General features: G+C 40.8%; 1 protein-coding gene across 1 annotated transcript; it reads right to left on the minus strand.

The window, feature by feature from the left end:
* Positions 1-5,047: 5,047 nt before the first annotated feature.
* Positions 5,048-18,691, minus strand: LOC308306548 (gamma-glutamyl hydrolase-like). The gene is made up of 9 exons (XM_080751583.1): positions 18,558-18,691; positions 14,254-14,362; positions 12,155-12,205; positions 11,519-11,603; positions 11,046-11,184; positions 9,767-9,873; positions 8,208-8,298; positions 7,179-7,313; positions 5,048-6,281 (listed from the first exon to the last, which is right to left on the minus strand). The coding sequence occupies exons 1-9, from the start codon at positions 18,664-18,666 to the stop codon at positions 6,145-6,147; spliced, it is 963 nt and encodes a 320-aa protein (XP_080607709.1). The 5' UTR covers positions 18,667-18,691; the 3' UTR covers positions 5,048-6,144.
* Between the last annotated feature and the right edge of the window lie 2,135 nt (positions 18,692-20,826).

A 20,826-nucleotide genomic window follows, 5' to 3' on the forward strand; every position in this document is an offset into this window, starting at 1 on the left:
ACTCCTAATGTTAGCAATGCAGCCTCGTGTTTTGTTCTGGTTTCCCTGGTTGTACGTAGGGTTGAAACCACAGTCATCGTGACGCTCAGGAAATCAGTCTATAGGCTGAGGTGTGCCGTTAGAACCCATTTGTCCACAGTATGAAACCTTCTCAGTTCCTCCCAACCTTCCCTCTCTTCCCTTCCATCTGGACTCCTCTTCGTCCCCCCGATGCCAGCATGCTGAACCTGAGACTGTCCTCCAAAGCAGAGCCTGGATTCACTCCTGCATATTTACTCCTCCTGGGAGTTTCTGTCTCTCTTCTCCTCCTCTCTTGCTTCTCTCCTCCTCCTGCTCTGGGTTTAAGGACGACACGCGGCCACCAGGAGAGACGCAGCGATAATCCTTCGCTCCCTCTGTGTGTTTTTGTTTTGTTTTTAGAACGCACCGGGACGTTTGCGAGGACCCTTGGATCGGACAAAGCTCCTCACAGCCACTGCGATAAAGAGAGACAAGAGAGTCTTTCAGTCGCACAAGGAGAGGGAACAACTTTTATCCACAAGTTTCCAACGTCCCATCATGCATTGCACAGCAGGTGGGCAGCAGTTCCGGCGTCGGCAGTGTGATCTACAAGCTCACAACGGTCTCATCTGCGACGCAATGTGAGCTTGTATGTCAGCTGTTCTCAGCTGTTTTCTATTCGCTTACCGGATGTGTCCCACACATAATTCTACAGTAAATTCCTGTGGACACAGGTGGATGGCACAAACTCAATGGTGTTGTGTAAAACTCTATGCGCAACACAATTTAAAACTTTGTTTTCCAAGGACTGTGTCGCGACAAGAAAACGTTGCTCTTTTAAAAAAAAGTTGCGACAAACTCTACACCTGTCGGAGCGTGCTGGTGTCTATATTGTTTTTACGGTGTGTAAAATAGCACATGATGTAAATAAATTAAACTGAAAAGGTTCAGTTGGGTTTAATATCGTTATGGGTTCATGGATCATCTCATAGCCTCAACGATGTACAACGGTGTCGACGAAATCAGACGATGGAGAGAGAAAAGATGTCACAGATCGTTTGTTTTTACCGTTCTCTCTCTGCTCTCTCTTTCTGAGACGCTCCAACGGTCGTTTTATTAAAACCCTCTTCTGTTTTCAAGAGAAGGAACTTGTTTTTGTTTTTGTCAATGTGCCTTATTTACTTTGGGAGCGAGATGTCCTGGCTTTGAGAGCCCCCCACGTGTGTGAAATAACATGTTGAATGACTTGTCTGATGACACGCAAGCTTTTAACGGCTAGAGATTCTAGAATAATTATGTAAAACATTTGTAAATTATTTCCTAAACAAGAGGATGACTAAAGGCCTGTCCAGACTTTGACCGAAACTGAACTTTTGGAAAAGGTCCGGTTCGACTACAATATGACGTCACTCGTGACTTCGGAAAAGCATTAGACCAAATGAGAACAACTCACCGAATATTTCGTAGATACTATGGACAGGTCTTAAGGGTTTTCAACGGGCCTGAAAATTAAGTCCCGGCCCTAACTGGGCCGAGCCGAGGCCTGCTCGGACCGACTAATGAGCATACATTTTAGGCCTGCCCCGGCCTGGCCCAAAAAAACGTCATGGACCGGGTTGGACCGGGTCGGGTTCGGTCAAGATTTGAATACAATTTTAACTAGACTCTGTCGAGGTGCCGACTTGCGTCTCGTGCACTTGTACTTGTAGGCCATGTATGGCCTACAAGTGCGCCAGCAGAGTGCACAAGTACTGGGTTGGGTGTATCTGTCACGTATCTGTTTGCCTAGTGTTATTTATATCAGTAAGCAACCGAAGGGCGAGAAGTGAGAAGGCATTTGGAAACAACTAATTGCCCTATTACACTATTACACTTACACTCCTATTACACTAGTGTGACAGCAAAGTGTATCTGTTTGCCCACTGTTATTTATATCAGGTCACACTTGTTGATGGTGACGTCACCAAGAATGCTGGTCCCTGATTGGCTACGGGCGTAAACATAGACAGATACGTGACAGAAACACAGAACGCAGTAGTTGCACACTCTGTTGGTGCAAGTAATAATAAGTACAATACAAATAAGTCATTGAGCTCGAGGCACGGCCCAGCCCGACCAATGAGAATACATTTTAGGCCCGCCCCGGCCTGGCCCGAAAACATGGGGTCAGGTATGGTTGGGTTCGGGCAGAATTTGAGAACTCTATGAATGACCTTCCCCCTGGACGGTCTGCCCCCCCCCCCCACTGCTGTTAATACCCCATGATGAGGTCCAGGACCCCCAGGCCAAACTGTACAGTCTCTGCATGCCTCATTGTCTCTAAGATACTCATGAATGGAACGTTAGCTAAGGTTCAAAGGTCATTTATATTCACACACCACTGACTGCATAGTCTCACGTAGCCAGACAACGATTCCACAACTTCTGAATGCTATATACAAATCAATCTAAAAACAATTGAATATTGTGTAAAAGTACATTTTCTTGAAACTTTCATATATATATTTTTTTAAACTTTAATATATTCTAGATACATTGTACATTCATTGAATTATTCCAAACCTTTTTTTGCTAACATTTTGAATTTTTATGGCATACAGCTTATGAATATCAAAAGTCCATATTTCAAAATATTACACTATTACACAAGACCACTCAAAACAAGGATTTATAATAGAGAAATGTCGACCTTCTGAAGTCAGAGTTGCTTGAAGTCCAGTGGGCAGTTTCCTCAGCAGTGAGCAATGAGTTGGGCTGCTCTTGCATCTGCAATGTTTTTTACGCTATATTCAATTTTTTTTAGATTGATCTGTAGATTCTGGAACTACAGCTCCTTAGGGTGAGACCTCCGTGTCCCCAGACTGTATGACGGGAGCATTTTTGCAAATGGTGGAAGTCCACAGTCTGACCACGCGAGACTACTGACTGCAGGAGCTGCTGTTTGTATGTTGTTGTAAAACCCATCCTCTGTGCACTACCTTACTACTGTAATACATTATACATTACATTTATATAGAATATATAATAAATATATTTTTTATATAAAAATCTAATTTATACTTAAGCGTAATGACTGTGCCACTCAGCGGAAAATGGGCTGTTTTCAAAGAGCAACGCGGTTGTATAGTTAGGCTTAAAAGGACAGTTCACCCCCAAAATAAATATATTTGTTTTGTGTTTTCCTCGCATTCCTAAGCCAATCGTTTAAATGACCAGCAGTGGTTCTCTATGGTAGACGCTCCAGAAAAACGCAGGGAAAAATCCTTGATTATGCGGACTGCAATCAATGATTATGCAGGCAAAAACCTTTGATTTTGTGATGAAATATTCGTTGTTTCTTTTTTCTTTGTGATTTTATGCTGTGAAATTGGGGAAAGTTGCACAATATTTGGCTGATTATGCAGGAAATTCTGCGATCGCATAATAGCATTTTTCTGGAGCCTACTTTGTTCCCTATGGAGACACAAAGTTCCTGCTTTGTTCCCTATGGAGACACAAAGAGACAAAAACAAAATCAATGTCCATGATTTCAAGTCTCCTTGGAGTGAGATATTGATAGAAAAAATATTTAGGGGTGAACTATCCCTTTAAGGGGGGGGGGGGGGAGTTTGCTTCACTCTTTTTTACATCAATAGACTTAGGACACGTGTAAGTTGCATTTATCATTTAATTTATTGTTTCTTATTTATTTGGGGGCTCAGTAGTCTGTTTTTCTGTGCATGTTGGAGAACCAATGAATTGCCTCAGTCTCAACACTGTCTTCATGTCTTCAGTTGCTGCATTGATTCTTTTCCTCCAACACATTGTAATTCTGACATCCTGAATGTGCATTAATTAGGCTACGTTTAATTTAAGATCGAGAGCCCAGTCTCGACAGCTTCATGTGTATAAATGTAAAACTCCCAGTATCATTTTTATTACGAAGAAAATATCTTGAGTGTTATTTGTACATAAAAAAAGCATTTTGGAACTTATGTTGGGTTGCTCGTTTCTGGTTGTCCTGTTTTTGTGGTCCTTCAACTTCTTTTTCTTTTTTAAACGACAGTGGACTTTGTTGCCAGTGAATGTCTGGAGGACTTTTCCACCGTTCTCTTGATAGGCTAGTCAATCTAAGGTTTGACCCAAAAGAAATTGCAATAGTAATGGTTCAAGGTTTTTTATGATCCTTAGGGTCAACCAAATAACATATTAAAAGTTGTGAATTTAGTGGGTCAAGGTAAATTTAGGGGATTCAAGTTTGGGTCCATTCACTTACTATACAGGAAAAAAATACCCCCCAAAAAATCTTCTTTAAGTAGCATGTGAGGGGTCTAACTAGGGGTTTTTCATGGTCCTGAATCCATTGCAAGCATTTGTTTTGCACAAAAAACATTTGTCGGGTTAAAAACGGACACCACAAAACGGAGATGACCCCAGAAAAGTGATGACTCATCACTAAACCATAGTTCTATGGGTCCGTTTTTAGCCCAAGGAATGTTTTTTGTGCAAAACAAATGCTTGCAATGGATTCAGAATCATGAAAAACCCCTAGATAGACCCCACACATGCTACTTAAAGAAGATTTTTTGGGGGTCTTTTTTTCCCTGTATAGTAAGTGAATGGACCCAAACTTGAACCCCCTGAATTTACCTTGATCCACTAAATATATAATTCACAACTTTTAATATGTTATTTGGATGACCCTAAGGATCATAAAAAACATTGAACCATTACTATTGCCATTTCTTTTGGGTCAGGCCCTTTTTTAGCTTAGATTGACTGGCCTATGACTGTTTTATCCAAAGCAAGCGTTCTCAACCTTTTAAGGCTGTGACCCCTCCCAAAGAATCATATTTGACCTGCGGTGTGAGCTTATAGATTGTCTATTTTCACAATCTGTGCCCCTTTCTTATAGTATTTGATATTTTGTTTAATAGTATAGTTTGTTAGTATAGTTTGAAGTACTCAAAATTCCACCATCTAGAAATACTCTGGTACAAGTAAAAGTCCCGAAAAATGACAATATAAAAATCAAGTTCGGTCAGCAGTCGAACAGATTGAGAGACCATTAACAGCTTGAGAACATTTTATTTATAAAAAATGTAAATACAAAGTGTGGAAATGATATTTGATCTTTGCGTTCAGGCTCATGACTCGTTCATGACTCCCCCTGCTGAGTTCAGCACACATAAGCAGAAAACCATTTAACCCACAAGAAACCAGGAAAGTATCTGTATCAGTTTAGATTTGAGCAAAAGGCATTATCTTATATCTGGTCAAATTTACAAGGTCATAGTGCCATGTAGACCTATTCTTTTTTTCTTTGAAAAATCTGAAAAATGTTTGCATTGGTTCGTGGCCAAATACATTTGATTTTATAATTGTTATTTCTACTACTTGTATTTGACACCCTAAGCTCTTCCAGTTAAAACGTTTCTCTCTCTCTCTCTCTCTCTCTCTCTCTCTCTCTCTCTCTCTCTCTCGCCTCAGGTTTTAATAATAGGTTAAGCCAACCATCATACATCTATAGCAACACAACAACAGTGGTGGTGATAATACCACTGTCAGCAGCACTGGTGTGGCCAGCAATGCAGTTGAAGGTTTCAACCTGTAGAGGGCAGCGTTGCACTAGTTTACTGAACTAAATTTTAGGGTGTAGGTCCTCTTAGACACATTAACACCTGATGCCAAGTCTACAAATGCCTTCTAGTTCTAAATCAGTAGTTCTCAAGATCTTTCGTACAAAGTACCCCTCAAAATGGTATGTACCTGGCAGCGGACCCCCGCAATCTGAAAATGTTTTGTGCCAGTTCTTCTATGAGCTTGAAAGCTCACAGGGCGGCTGTGAACTTGTATATCTGCTTTTTTTTTTTAATAATTTTTAGAATCATGTTCTAAATCTGAGTTTTCAGAAAGAAACTTTGCTCAAATCTATAATGACACTTTCCCTGTTCCCTGCGAAGGCTACAGACCTCATCATCATCATCTATGGGATTTTCTGCATTTTGTTCTCAGCTCTTTAACGCAATAGCTTTTTCCCCCTCAAAAGCGTGTGCAATCATCTGCAATAAATTAAGGCAGCATATAAATAATCTAATAAAAAATAAGGAATTAAGAAGTTTTCATTGAAGTGAGATGGAAATGAATGTCTGAAACCACATGGGTTTACTGAGTGGAAGGGAAGTAATAGATCTGCTCAAACGAGGACTTGTCGTTGACTCCGGTGTAGACGGGACTGAAGTTGTAAATCAGAGCGCTCTTCTCCTCGTCCTGACTGGAAAACCTGTGCAAACTCTTCCTGGCTGTGGAAACGAAGACACGAGAAGGGAAATGATGACATGCTTTATTACTCACCTAACCCTAACCCTGAGTATGTATGGGGACAGGAAAGATCACCCCAAAACGCGCTCGCCCCGGGGCCAATACAGCAGCCTCGTGATGGTCACAACCAGGTATTCCTAAACCTTAACTTATTCATAAACGTAACCTCATTAAAACTATGTCTAAACCTAACCTCATTCCTAACATTAACCTCAGTAAAACTATGTCTAAACCTAACCTTATTCCTAACATTAACCTCAGTAAAACTATGTCTAAACCTAACCTTATTCCTAACATTAACCTCAGTAAAACTATGTCTAAACCTAACCTTATTCCTAACATTAACCTCAGTAAAACTATGTCTAAACCTAACCTTATTCCTAACATTAACCTCAGTAAAACTATGTCTAAACCTAACCTTATTCCTAACATTAACCTCAGTAAAACTATGTCTAAACCTAACCTCATTCCTAACATTAACCTCAGTAAAACTATGTCTAAACCTAACCTTATAGAGTGAATGGAAAATCGAGTGGCAAAGTGAGTTGCAAAGTGAGTTTAACGTTGTTTAATGTCATTTAATGCAATCAGACAGGACTTTTCTGTTTGGATGTATGGGCTGTCAAGGCCAGAAAGTCGTTTTTTTTGCCACTCAGTAGGCGTTCCCGCATAACTTCCGGGTATGATGATGTCACGCGCATACCCTCTATTCCTAAACCTTAACCTCAGTAAAACTATCTATGTCTAAACCTAACCTTATTCCTAAATGTAACCTTATTTATAGAATCGCTGGGGGTGAGTGGAACATAATGGGGTCAAGTGCATTTTGGAGCGAGCTATCCGGTTACCATGTGTATGACTGTACTGTTTGTTCAGACCTTCGTTGACAAAGAAGTCAGCCATGTAGAAGGTGGTCTTGATGGCGGAGGGAGAGTGGGGGATGTAAGGACGGGTCCATTCAAAGGCGTTCTTCTCCGGGTGCCACTGGGTGGCGTAGATGGGGAAGTTGTTCGCTGCCCACAGGTAAGGAGAGATTGTGAGAGTATCAGTGTTCATTATGACAGCAAATGTAGTTTTAGTCAGGCTTTTGAGTAAAATTTAATTTAGTTTCAGTCATATTTTAGTCATCTGAAATGTTTTAGTTTTTGTCTAGTTTCAGTCGACTAAATACCCTACGATTTTAGTCGACTAAATCTACACTTGATTCTGTGGACAAAATGTGTGTTGGTAGTGCCTTGATGGTGTCGTAATAGCCTATTTTACACTTGGTTGCATGCTGAACATAGCCGATCTACAAGCTCACTGCGACACGTTGTGAGCTTATAGACCGGCTATTTTCAGAGTGAAACACCCGAGCACAACCAAACGTAAATTTACTGGTCTTTAGTTCTACTGGATCTCTTCTCCACTAGTACCTCACACCAGTCTAGTGAAAAGGCCGAACTACAAGCTCACAACGCTGCAATGTGAGGCGTTGTGAACTTGTAGATAGGAGTTTCTCCACAATGTTTGCCAATACTGTGATAATATTTGAAATGTATCAATATCACTTAGACCCTTATGAATTGCACTGTACTTGGTGCGTGCCTTTTCAATCTTCACCAAACCTCTTTGCCAAAAATAGCAGATCTACAAGCTCACAACGTGTCGCGAATGTTCCCCACAGAATAGGGATACTGATGTTCAAGTGGTTAAATGTCATGTATAAAGTTATTTTCCATCTCTCATGATGGAACCAGATATTCTCTCAAGTGACATGTTGTATTTTAGGGGGAAAGAATGACATGTATGTACCGTAATGTGACACTAACGTGAGGTGCAGTGAGGTATAGGCTACAGTAACAGTGTAATTCCGGGGTGCCGTGGATGAAAACGTGTGTTTGTGAAGTAAAAAACAACTGCTTTACCTTCCATCGTTGACACAAACTCCAGTTTCCCGTCTGTATTTGTGGTCAGAATTCTGTAAAAACCCTTCAGTTTTTCGTCGTTATTGAAACTCTGGAACAAAAGCACAATAAAAAAGTCACTTACTGAGTCCACAAACTAGACACAATTACTGGTTGAGAACCTTTCGTCCCCCCCAGCACTGCTATTAGGCCTACTATTGATGTGCAACTAGAGCATATTATATCTATTTCCCCCGTTAGCTTGTACACTACGAACTACAGTGTAGTAGTGTACAAGCTAAGTGGCTCAAACAATGATAAGGTAAACTTATTTAACAATTTTTAGGCCAAGAATTATTTAACTATTGAAAAATGGCAGATATAAAAGCTCACGGCGCTGTGAGCTTGTAGATCTGCTATTTTCTTTATATTTGCTTCTGGGTGGTCCCCGGAACAACATATTTTGTGAGGAGGGTCCGCGGGCCAAATACATGTCATTTTGGGGGTCCTTGACATGAAAACGTTTGAGAACCACAGATTTCAAAGACTTTTGAAATCAGATTTACGTTCAGGTCTAAATGGCTTAAAGGGCTTTTATGAGACAAACTAGAAGGATAACTAGTGAGTGTTTATAGCTCCACTGGTACAAACACCACTTCCAGTTAACCTCTGTTAACAGGTGTTAACCAGTAATAACTGCTGTTAACTAGTGTATATGGATAACTAGTGACAGTAATGAGTGTTGGTACCTCCACTGAAAGGCTCCAGATATGAGTGTTCTCTGTTAACTAGTGCTAACTAGGGATAACTAGTAGTAAGTGTTTGTACCTCCACTGAAAGGCTACAGATATGAGAGTTCTCTGTTAACTAGTGATAACTAGTAGTGAGTGTTTGTACCTCCACTGAAAGGCTCCAGATATGAGTGTTCTCTGTTAACTGGTGTTAACTAGTGATAACTAGTAGTGTTTGTACCTCCACTGAAAGGCTCCAGATATGAGTGTTCTCTGTTAACTAGTGTTAACTAGTGATAACTAGTAGTGAGTGTTTGTACCTCCACTGAAAGGCTCTAGATGTGAGTGTTCTCTGTTAACTAGTGTTAACTAGTGATAACTAGTAGTGTTTGTACCTCCACCGAAAGGCTCCAGATATGAGTGTTCTCTGTTAACTAGTGTTAACTAGTGATAACTAGTAGTGTTTGTACCTCCACTGAAAGGCTCCAGATATGAGTGTTCTCTGTTAACTAGTGTTAACTAGTGATAACTAGTAGTGTTTGTACCTCCACTGAAAGGCTCCAGATATGAGAGTTCTCTGTTAACTAGTGTTAACTAGTGATAACTAGTAGTGAGTGTTGGTACCTCCACTGAAAGGCTCCAGATATGAGTGTTCTCTGTTAACTAGTGTTAACTAGTGATAACTAGTAGTGTTTGTACCTCCACTGAAAGGCTCCAGATATGAGTGTTCTCTGTTAACTAGTGTTAACTAGTGATAACTAGTAGTGTTTGTACCTCCACTGAAAGGCTCCAGATATGAGTGTTCTCTGTTAACTAGTGTTAACTAGTGATAACTAGTAGTGTTTGTACCTCCACTGAAAGGCTCCAGATATGAGTGTTCTCTGTCAGCGGCTCAGAAGCTAAAGCTTGCAGAAGGTCTGCTGGGAAGTCTTTGAACAGCCTGGACTGCTTGGAGTCTGGGAACGAGACATGGGAAACATAAGGTCATTACAACAATGGTAAAACCTGGAGTGAAGGTGAGTGGTAAAACCTGGAGTGAAGGTGAATGGTTAGTAGGGATGGGCGATAAGCGATATTATCGTTTATCGTGATAAATAACACTCACAATAATCGTATCGTGGAGATTGAAATTATCGTGATATCGTCCTCCGTCATGCACTACGATCAATTCACCTTTTATTTGCTGAGCTGCATATCCAGTATAATTGGTAAAAGGTACTTATACTATACGTACTTGATACAGTCTTTTTTTTTCACTCTCTATCAAATGTCTTTGCCAAAAAATAATAGCAACGCGACACGTTGTGAGCTTGTAGATTGGCAATTTTTTGGCAAATGTTCCGCCCCAGGATAATGGAGTTGATTATCATGATAATATCGTAAATCACGATTTATTTTGTCACAATAATCGTGGCATTTTCATATTGTCCCATCCATAGTGGTTAGTAGTAGTGAATGAAGGTGAATGGTAAAACATGGAGTGAAGGTGAGGGATGGATGGGACGGTAAGCGATATTATTGTTTATCTTGATAAAAAACACTCACGATAATCGTATCGTGGAGATTTAATTTATCGTGATAACACGTTGTGAGCTTGTAGATCGGCTATTTTCTGGCAAATGTTCCACCCCAGGATAATAGATTACGATAATCGTAAATCGCGATCTAATTTGTCACAATAATCGTGATATGACATTTTTATATCGTCCCATCCCTAGTGATTAGTACCTGGAGTGAAGTTGAGCGGTAAGGCCATTCCGCTGGTGTTGGTGAGAGGTAAAACATGGTGAATTGGTTTAGTACAGTACCTGGAGTGAAGTTGAGAGGTAAGGCCACTCCGCTGGTGTTGGTGAGAGGTAAAACATGGTGAATTGGTTTAGTACAGTACCTGGAGTGAAGTTGAGAGGTAAGGCCACTCCGCTGGTGTTGGTGAGAGGTAAAACATGGTGAATTGGTTTAGTACAGTACCTGGAGTGAAGTTGAGAGGTAAGGCCACTCCGCTGGTGTTGGTGAGAGGTAAAACATGGTGAATTGGTTTAGTACAGTACCTGGAGTGAAGTTGAGAGGTAAGGCCACTCCGCTGGTGTTGGTGAGTGGTAAAACATGGTGAATTGGTTTAGTACAGTACCTGGAGTGAAGGTGAGCGGTAAGGCCACTCCGCTGGTGTTGGTTCGTGACAGCAGCAGTTTCCCGCTGGTGATGTAAGTCAGCTCCTCGAAGCCCAGACACGTTCCCCACACCGGGAAGTAGTCTCCTCTGGAGTTGGCCTGAAAAAACAAACAAAAACATAAAGTCATTGGACGGTTTATTGTCACGTGGCAGAGGCTTAGCTACGGCAGTGGTTGTCAAAGTGAGGTCCGGGGACCCCCAGGGGTCCTTGGAGGCAGGGTACCGTACCAGCCAGGGGGTCCCCTGAGATTGTGTTAATATAGCATCAGAATTTTTTGGTCGCGCACATGGGCGTGTGAACATGGCCAGTGAAGCCCTGTGGTTGTACGTACCTCTAAAGCCAGGTCATAAAAGACCAGTGAAGCCCTGTGGTTGTACGTACCTCTAAAGCCAGGTCATAAAAGACCAGTGAAGCCCTGTGGTTGTACATACCTCTAAAGCCAGGTCATAAAAGATCTGTGCTGCTCTCTGGTATCCAGAGGAGGTGAGATTGGCTCCTCCTCCTGGGTAGAGGATGCTGAGGGAAGACAAACACAATGCAGCAACGTGAGATAATATACTATAAATACTGTTCCTACGAAACAGTGTGGGCTCCAACAGGCACTCCAACATATACAGGCATAACAATTGTTATTTACTCCTACATTTTATACTTTAGTATCTAAAGATTTGGGAGAACATACTACAAATGTTTTCATGTGGGTGTTGTTGTTATTTATATCAGGTTGCACTTGTTGGTGGTGATGTCACCAAGAACGCTGCTCCCTCATTGGCTGAGGGCCCTGCCTTTGTACTGTTGGTCATTTTTTTGAGGAGAATAAACCTATAAAGATTTGGTAGAACATACTGCCTTTTCAGCGTGCCCACAATTTACACATTTCGTGCCTACTTTTTCAAAAGTAGGCACTTGCCAAAAATGGACATCTCTTAATCTGATTAATATTGCTGTGTGTGTGTGTGTGTGTGCGTGTGCGCGCGCGCGTGCGTGTGTGTAGATATGCAGAGAGAGAGAGAGAGAGAGAGAGAGAGAGAGAGAGAGAGAGAGAGAGAGAGAGAGAGAGACATTACCCATTGATGTTGTTGAAGAGAGTGGTGTACTGCTCTACTGTCTGATTCACCCTGTGAATGAAACAGTCTGCTCATCAAAGGTCAGAGGAGATAACACCAGTAAGACTCCCTAATCGGGAGATAATCGACCGTTAATTTGTTACCTTAGTATAAGAATAATTCTGCCAATTCGACCTTTGCTAAGAAGACTCATGTTGTGTTTTACATTTGTTATGAAGCTGCGCTGGTCCTGACTGTGCCCGTGTCTCGACTGTAAATGTCTGCTGCCAACTTTGTTGGAAATGTATTGAGTTCATTCCATCACACAAGACTACGCACAAACACAGGCAAAGTTCACACTGCTACAACTGGTAGCGGTGAAGGAGATAAAGAGATTGACCTTTACTACAACTGAACAGCCTGTGTGTGTGTGTGTGTGTGTGTGTGTGTGTGTGTGTGTGTGTGTGTGTGTGTGTGTGTGTGTGTGTGCGTGTGCGTGCGCGCGTGTGCGTGTGCGTGTGTTAATCAAAATCATGCACACGCACTGCATGTGAACATTTAGGCCTAATCAATAGTGTCAATGTTTTTCATGTCTAACATTAACCAGTGGTGGAAAAGTACTCAAACGTTTTACTTAAAAATATTAATACTGCAATGTATAAATACATTTACATTTTACTTGAGTAAAAGTACAAAAGTATTGGCATTAAAATGTACTTAAAGTAGAAAGTAATCATCATACAGAATGTCCCGTTTCACAAGTTTTCAAATGAGATGTATAAACATCCTTTAAAAAATAGCAGATCTACAAGCTTGCAATGCGTTGAATCCCAGCGCATTGTGAACTTGTAAATCGGCTATTTTCAAATGTTGAAATGTATATAGGGCTGACGTGGTTGATGTATTTTTAGTAATAATAATCAGGATCTACAAAGTAACTGACGTAATTGCTGGACTATAAGCCGCACCATCTGAAAAAATAAATAAAAAACAAAATACATATGCCGCAGCCCACTATAAGTCGCAGGTGTCCTTCCTGTGTAGAGGAGTAAAAAGAACAATGTTTTCCTCTGAGATGTTATTGGAGTAGAAGTAAAAGTACGGAAAACTGGAAACACTTCAGTCTTTTCTTTCACGCGGAGAAGAAAAAATGCAACCGCGATGATCTGTGTGTTAACACTTGGGGAGCCAAACGCGTTCAGGGACGAGTTATGGCCACTAGATGTCACCCTGCCACAGGAAGTTATATCGTCGAGGGACGAGTCAACAAATAGTTAACTTTTCGAGACCGCAGCTTCCCTTTGCATGCCCTGAATCCATTACGTCACCCAGCCAGGGCAGGAAGCCCCCTGTCTCTCCCCACACGGAAGGATTTTACATGGCTTTAGATTCTACTTTGAAACATAAGAACGGCTTTATCTGAGAATGAGGTAAAAACAGCCCCATGGAGGCAGAGAGCTGATTGTTTTCACGGCGACACTTTACCGCGAATTTACCGCGATTTTTTTACCGCGAGTTTCGCGAGCGTTTGTAAACAAATGGAGTACCTCCTCAATCTTCTCTGGACACGCACGTGCACACGCACGAAGCTTGCGGGGCTCATCAAAACATAACGTAAGTCAATGGTGGCACCAGCAACAGCTATAAATGTTATAAACCTTGGCCGCCCATGTGTTAAGCTATAGACGGGTTTCTTGTTTACAAACATTGAGACTAAATGCACAGCTGACTGTAGCATGTAATCAATTCCGTCCAATCCCCAAACCTGTTGTTTTGGGGAGCGCTGGTTTCATTGGCTAATTTTGGTACGGACCCTGCGCACGCATCTAGTTTTATCAGTGTAACGTGGACCAGAAACCCGTCTATGGTCCATAGAAAACAGGCCGTTTTTACCAAACAGGCGAAAAGAAGCAGAGATAAAAAAAAAAAAAATCTGCAGCCAGCATGAATGCCCGAACGGAGGTTGCCAGAAGTGGTCTTTTGCAAGGCATCATGGGAAATTTAGTTTTTTTTCCCCGTTGGTTACCATGGTAACCAGTTAGCCGCATTTGCAACCAAAACGGTTGCAATTTCAAGCCCAACTAAACCCAAACAAAAACCCAAGGAGACTAAAAGCTTACATTATGGGTACAACTCTGGCTCCTGCTGACTCCAAGTACTTGACGTAGGAGGCAGCGATGTACGCTGTCCTGTTGGCCTGGGGGTTTCTGATCTCCTGGGCCAGAACACCTACAGAAACAACACAACATGAATGGTAAATAGTGTATTTATATAATACCTTTATCCAAGGCGCTTTACAATGATTGTTCATTACATTCACCCATTCACACACACTTCACTGGCTGCCCATTAAGTCCTGAATAGATTTAAAAAAAGTATTTTAACAACCAACAAAGCACTACATGGTTTGGCCCCACTTTATATCAAGGACTTACTTCACTTACTAAATAAGCCAACAAGCTTACTGGGGTCTCCTTTTATTTGACCTTCTACCATTGAACTGTACTGTCATACAACTGTTCTTTCTCCTATATGCAACCTTCTAATACATTATTCAATCAATCAATCAATCAATCAATCAATCAATCAATCAATCAATCAATCAATCAGGTTAGAAACCAGGTCAGGTTTAGCAGTTTTACAGAGGTTACATTTAGGAACACCAGGCAGAGACCATGCCGTTCGCCCGAGGCGAAAAGGATTTGGGGTGAACGGACTGGTGTTTGTTATTATTAGTTAGTTATTAAAGGAGTAGTTCACCCCCAAAATGACTTTTTTCTATTGATTACTCACGCAATGGAGACTTCAATAATAGCCTATTTTTGTGTTTTGTCGCATTCCTAAGACAATGATTTGATTACAATACATTTACCCCCATTGATTGCGGATGGGGACCCAAATGCATTTAGGTCCCCATCCGGAATCAATGGGGGTAAATTTGACTATAATCATTTTTTTGTCCTACTGGAATGCGCCAAATACAATACAATATTGTTGAACTCAAGTCTCCATGGCGTGAGTAATCAATAGAAAAAAAGTAATTTTGGGGGTGAACTACTCCTTTAACTCATTGAGTGCCTATCCCGAATATGTTCGGGATATATTATCGCATACCAGAGTGCCTATCCCGAACATGTTCGGGATATAAAAAAAAAAAAAAAAAAAAAGATTTTTTTTTTTGAAAAACATTTTTTTTTTATTTTTTTTTTGGACCCCATCAAATCTAGTGAACATGATTTCAATCGCGATTTTGCATGTTCCACCCCCATACAACCCCATCTAACATACAGGGCAGCCATGTTTGTTTACATAACATGTAAAACATAATGGCGATTATCTCAAGAATGCCTGAACGGATTTCCAATCGGATTTTTTTGTTTGAAAGCTGTGAACAAACTGCACAAATCCACTTCAATGCAATCCAGGATTGCATTGGATTTTTTAGAGCTCATTCTTCTCTGTTTTTTTCCCATGCATGAGGTGTGCAAGGTTTAATCATGGCTAAGTTGACGAAAATAAGGCTTCTAAAATGCTTGGTAACCAATAGCTAACTTCAAGCTAACTTCATCCTCTTCCTGTACATGCACAAAGGAAAGTGTTCAGGCAAGTCATGGCTGCAGGGCTTCTGCATATGGGTCAGTGACGTGACGCCCCAAAAAATGTGTTTTTAAAAAAACTTTAAATTGCAGGCATAAAAGTTATTTACTTTTGTTCTACTCACTCTCAACCTTATGGAAATACATTCTGTTTTTAGATATTTTATTGGAATCAGACTTTATTCAGCAGTTTGTTGTACTTGTGCCTAAAATCGTCATATGGTGTGACATGAAAATAATTGTTCATAAAATGAAAATGGAGTACATCTTTCTTAAGTTACTCACTTTATCAAAGTCCTTTATCATAACTAACCAGTGATCCACTATAGTTTTTTGAAAATTAATTATATCTGTATGTTTTTTTCATAATCGACACTCTGTGTGAGGCCCATGTTCATGATCTTACAACATATTTTAAATGTATTCTGTCAAAACTTTCTCTAAAATTACACAAATATTTGTGACTCTTCCTGATAATATTCTCTATGTAATGCATAAACATTTTTTTGGTTTAATCATTAATAAAGGTATGATTTTTCACTATTTGGAATGTCACACCAAATGATTTAGTGTCACACCGTATGATCATATCTTCATGTGTCAAAACAAACTGTGTTTAACCTACCTATTAGTGAGTACTGAACTTTACTGATTGATTAAACAATTACCCAGGATAACATGGCCTTAATATTTCTGAACAGGATATTATTGTAGGGCTTTAACATGGGATAAGAAAGAATTGTAGTAGTAGATGGATGATGAGGATGTGCACAGGAATGCTACACACACCTAAGTCTTCTGCCGGCCCACGGCAGAAGGATCCTAAAGAGACAATAAGGCGCATAGCCACACTTGGAGCCAAGGCAACATTTTATTAACACCAATTAGTGGAAACAGAACTCAGCATTCAGGTAAATTGCTTTTTTCCGAAGTCTCCTGAACTTGAACACAGCATTTTGTGTTGAACAAATGTAATTAGGAATCATGACATTACACCACATCTCCACTAGCTAAAGAGTGCTGGGTTGCGCAACTCCAAAAATAGCTGATCTACAAGCACAACGTGTTGAGCGCTTGTAGATCAGCTATTTTCGCTAGTTTTGTCTCGGGTCCTACCTTAACACTGTCCACTGTCCAGTCCAGTGAGTGAAAGTACAAAAGTATTAGATCAGATTAGATTATACATTTAGACTGTATTGTACATCAGCCAGTCGTATTTGGTGAGGGTAGCAAACCGGCTGCCTTGTTGTGGTTCTGCTATGCCACAGACAACCTCCTGCTCTTCTTAGAAAATGCAGTCTCGCCCCTTTGGCTCCTCTCTCCTTGCTGGGTCATTGTTTAGTTTCTCCCTGTACTTTCTCGTTCTCTCAGCACTTGTCATTTTCCAGCTGACAAAAGAAAATGGAATGTATAGTTTAAGACAAAGAGAAAATATTGTTTAGATTGAAACAATATGTTAAGGTTTCTGTGAAGGGGTTTCTGCTCTGTCTGATGAATTTGAAGTATCACTGAATGAAGCTAAATTACATTTTATGTAAAAATGTTTAAAACAAATGTTTAAATGTACAAAAGAAACATGGAACTTTGTTATTTATTGTTATATCTGTAGTTAAATACAGTATAAATCATATGGTGTGACAATCAAGTCATATGGCGTGACAAGCAGACCTGTCACACCATATGATTAAGTGTCACACCATATTACTGTTTTCTGCATTTAGGTTTACCTTGAGGCTACTATGTACACATTAGCATGCTAACAGCATGCTAGCTATAACAAAGCAGCCTAGATCTACATGGAAATATGACCAAAACTTCAAATAACTTAAGCTTTTTTTAAAGAAAAGGTGTCACACCAAAAGACATCCAGAATGGTGAGTTTGTGAACGTTTCAACAAGATGGCATTTCATGAAAATGTTAAAATCATAACTCACCTCAGACACCTGTCTTGCAGTTGTGCTGGGAGTGCTGAATAGCCTTACAGAAGAAGGACCTCTCTAGCCAATAGGTGTCCAAATAATTGCCTGTTTAATTTTTCCAAACTAGTGTCACACCAAATGATTTTGGGTTGGGGGACAAAATGTTTTTGATCAGAAATGACTGAAAACATTATGCTTTGACTTTGAAAAGATATAGGCTCAAAATAGACATTTTTTTTAGCCTAAATTCATTTTCAAATGATTTTTAGCAATTCTTTTTCTTAGTTTTATTCAAGTTCCCACTTTGAGAAACAAGGTCAGGACAGTCACACCATATGAGTTTTGCCATGTTTGGTTGAAGATTCTGAAGAAATGAGGAATGAAATGTTTTAATCTTGAGTAAGTTCACATAAAGCTTAATGTCCTGCACAATATTCAGAAGGTTTTTGACAAATATATTTTTTATTTATACATGTTTGACACCGAGGACAGCGAAAACGTTACGTCACGTCACCCACCCATATACCAGCATATCTCTATGGGATTTTCTATGGCCACTGGGCGCCCTCTAGTGGTGAACGGGGTGGCACTCAAAGAGTTAATGGTTGGCTGTACCTTACCGACTATCATTAGGCCTATTAGTCAGTTATTAATGTTGGCTGTACCTTACCAACCATCTGTATTAGTTTGTTAGTTATAATGATTGGCTGTACCTTACCAACTAGTCCTATCTGTATTAGTTAGTTAGTTAATTAGTTAATTAAATGATTGGCTGTAGGCTACCTTACCAACTATCTGTATTAGTTTAGTTAAATGATTGGCTGTAGGCCTACCTTACCGATACCGACTATCTGTATAAGTTAGTTAGTTAGTTAGTTAGTTAGTTATAATACTTGGCTGTACCTTACCCACTATGGGAGCGTCATTTCTCTTGTCCGTTGAGGTGTGAACGGGTCCTGACAAGAGGACGATGGAACAGAGCAGCACCAACATGGTGAAACACAGCAGGACCTTCATGGACGGACAGCAGCGAGGCTTTGAACCCAGCATCACCGCATCACAACTATAACAACACTAAACAAACAACCCCATGTGTCCTCAGTCTACATAAAGTCAACAACTTCCTACATGAACTCTCTGCTAGTCAAACAGTAAGAGCAGCATGCGAGCCTGGTCAACGGTCATACACAGTGTTGCCATACCGTGCGAGAAGCAAGCAGATACGGTCCATGAAAACCAAGCCCCCCCTCCTCCACAAGTAAGGTGCAAAGTGACTTTAACGTTGTTTAATGCAATCAGATTGGACTTTTCTGTGTGTATGGGCTGTCAAGGCCAGAAAGTATTTTTTTTGCCACTCAGTAGGCGTTCCCGCATAACTTCCGGGTATGATGTCAGGCGCATACCCTAACCCTCTATACTGCCCTACAAAGGCAGAGTGCTGTAACAGCGTTTTCGAATTTAACAAAAAATGTGTTTAAAAGTGTTACAGCTTATCAGCCAAATGAGATAAAGACATGAAAGTGATATTAAACTGATTGAACACCTGTTCTTGAGGTAATTGTTCATCCCCCAATATCATGAAGGCTTTATTTGAACGTTGTGCAAAACAAATAAGTCGGTGTTTCCCAAAACGTAGTTACTGCTCTCTGCCTTTGTAGGGCAGTATAGGAAAGGCACAGTGCAGTAACAACGAACACAACATTTAGCCTACTGAAAAATGATTAAAAGTGTTATAACTGGTCAGCCAAATGAGAATATTGGCATAGGCCTAAGTGATATTACACTGATTGTGAATCTGTTAATTGTTTATCCCCCAATACCATGGAGGCTAATTTTACACAAATGTGTGTCCAAAAACGGTGATGGCTTTGTAGGGAAGAATAGTCTATGGATATTTTGAAAATAGCCGATCTGACTGAGCAAATAAATACAATAAAAATAATCTGAAAAACATTTTCTGAAAAATATTTTCTGAAACATTTTTACAACACAAATAAACAAATCCACTTTAATAACAAGTCCAAAATAAACAACTACACTTTAAATTAATTTACATAACTTTACTTTTATAGCAACTTTACATAAACAACAAGCAAACGAAGCTGCTTATAATAAGCGCACATGGCAACACTAGGGGTTGTAACAACATAAACACGTGCAGCAGCAGCGCCATCCCATGGCTGTTCCCATTACTAGAGGAGGAGGGGTTTCTTCCTCTCCTTCTAATAACTAATAAACCTTTAAATACCTCTCGTTTTCACCTCCTCCTGATATAAGGATTTATAGATCACACATGCTGAGTAACGTTACGTCATTACACTGTTATATTGCATAAATTATTACGTTTATATTACTTTGTTTAACCCTTAAGTGCTGTTCGGGTCATTTTGACCCGTTTTACATTTTCATTTGAAAAAAAAAGGTAGAAGTTTAAATTGTTTCCACCTGAAACTCACTGGCCTTAAAGATTCTTCTGAGATGAACATGTAAAAAAAATATTTTTGCACTACACCCATGCTACACCCCCCTCATATTTTTTGAACCTTAAGTGCTGTTCGGGTCATTTTGACCCGGAAGCACAGATGCAGAGAAATACACAGTATTATGCCAAAACAGAGACACACAGTCACCCCCACTTGTCACCCCCACTTCTAACACCCCCCTTCCGAAGCCCCATTCCGAACGCCCCCCCCCCCCCCCTTTCCGCACCCCCCCCCCTCCCCACACTTAACCCCTGATGCACAGAAATGCAAGGAATCATGTACAAACACAGATACACAATCACCCCTAACCCCTTCCACCCCTCCAACCCCCCTCACCTCGCCCTTACCCCCTCCCCTCCAGACCCCCCAACCCAACCCCCCCCCCCCCCCACCTCCCTCCCACACCCCCCCCCCCCCGCCACCCCAGATGCACAGAAACAAAAGAAAGCATGTATACTAACACAGACACACAGTCACCTCCTTCCCCCCCTCCCCCCTCCTATCGCCCTCACCCCCCACACCCTTCACCCCCTCTCCTCCTCACCCCTCCCCTCCTCACCCCCTCTTCTCCTCACCCCTCCCCTCCTCACCCCTCACCCCTCCCCTCCTCACCCCTCACTTATCTGAAGTTTTCCTTGTGACTGTACTATATCTTAGGGGAAATTTTACATTATTTTACATAAACATAAGGTGT

This window comes from Nannobrachium achirus, assembly GCF_963921795.1.
Source record: "Nannobrachium achirus genome assembly, chromosome: 21".
Lineage (NCBI taxonomy): Eukaryota > Metazoa > Chordata > Actinopteri > Myctophiformes > Myctophidae > Nannobrachium > Nannobrachium achirus.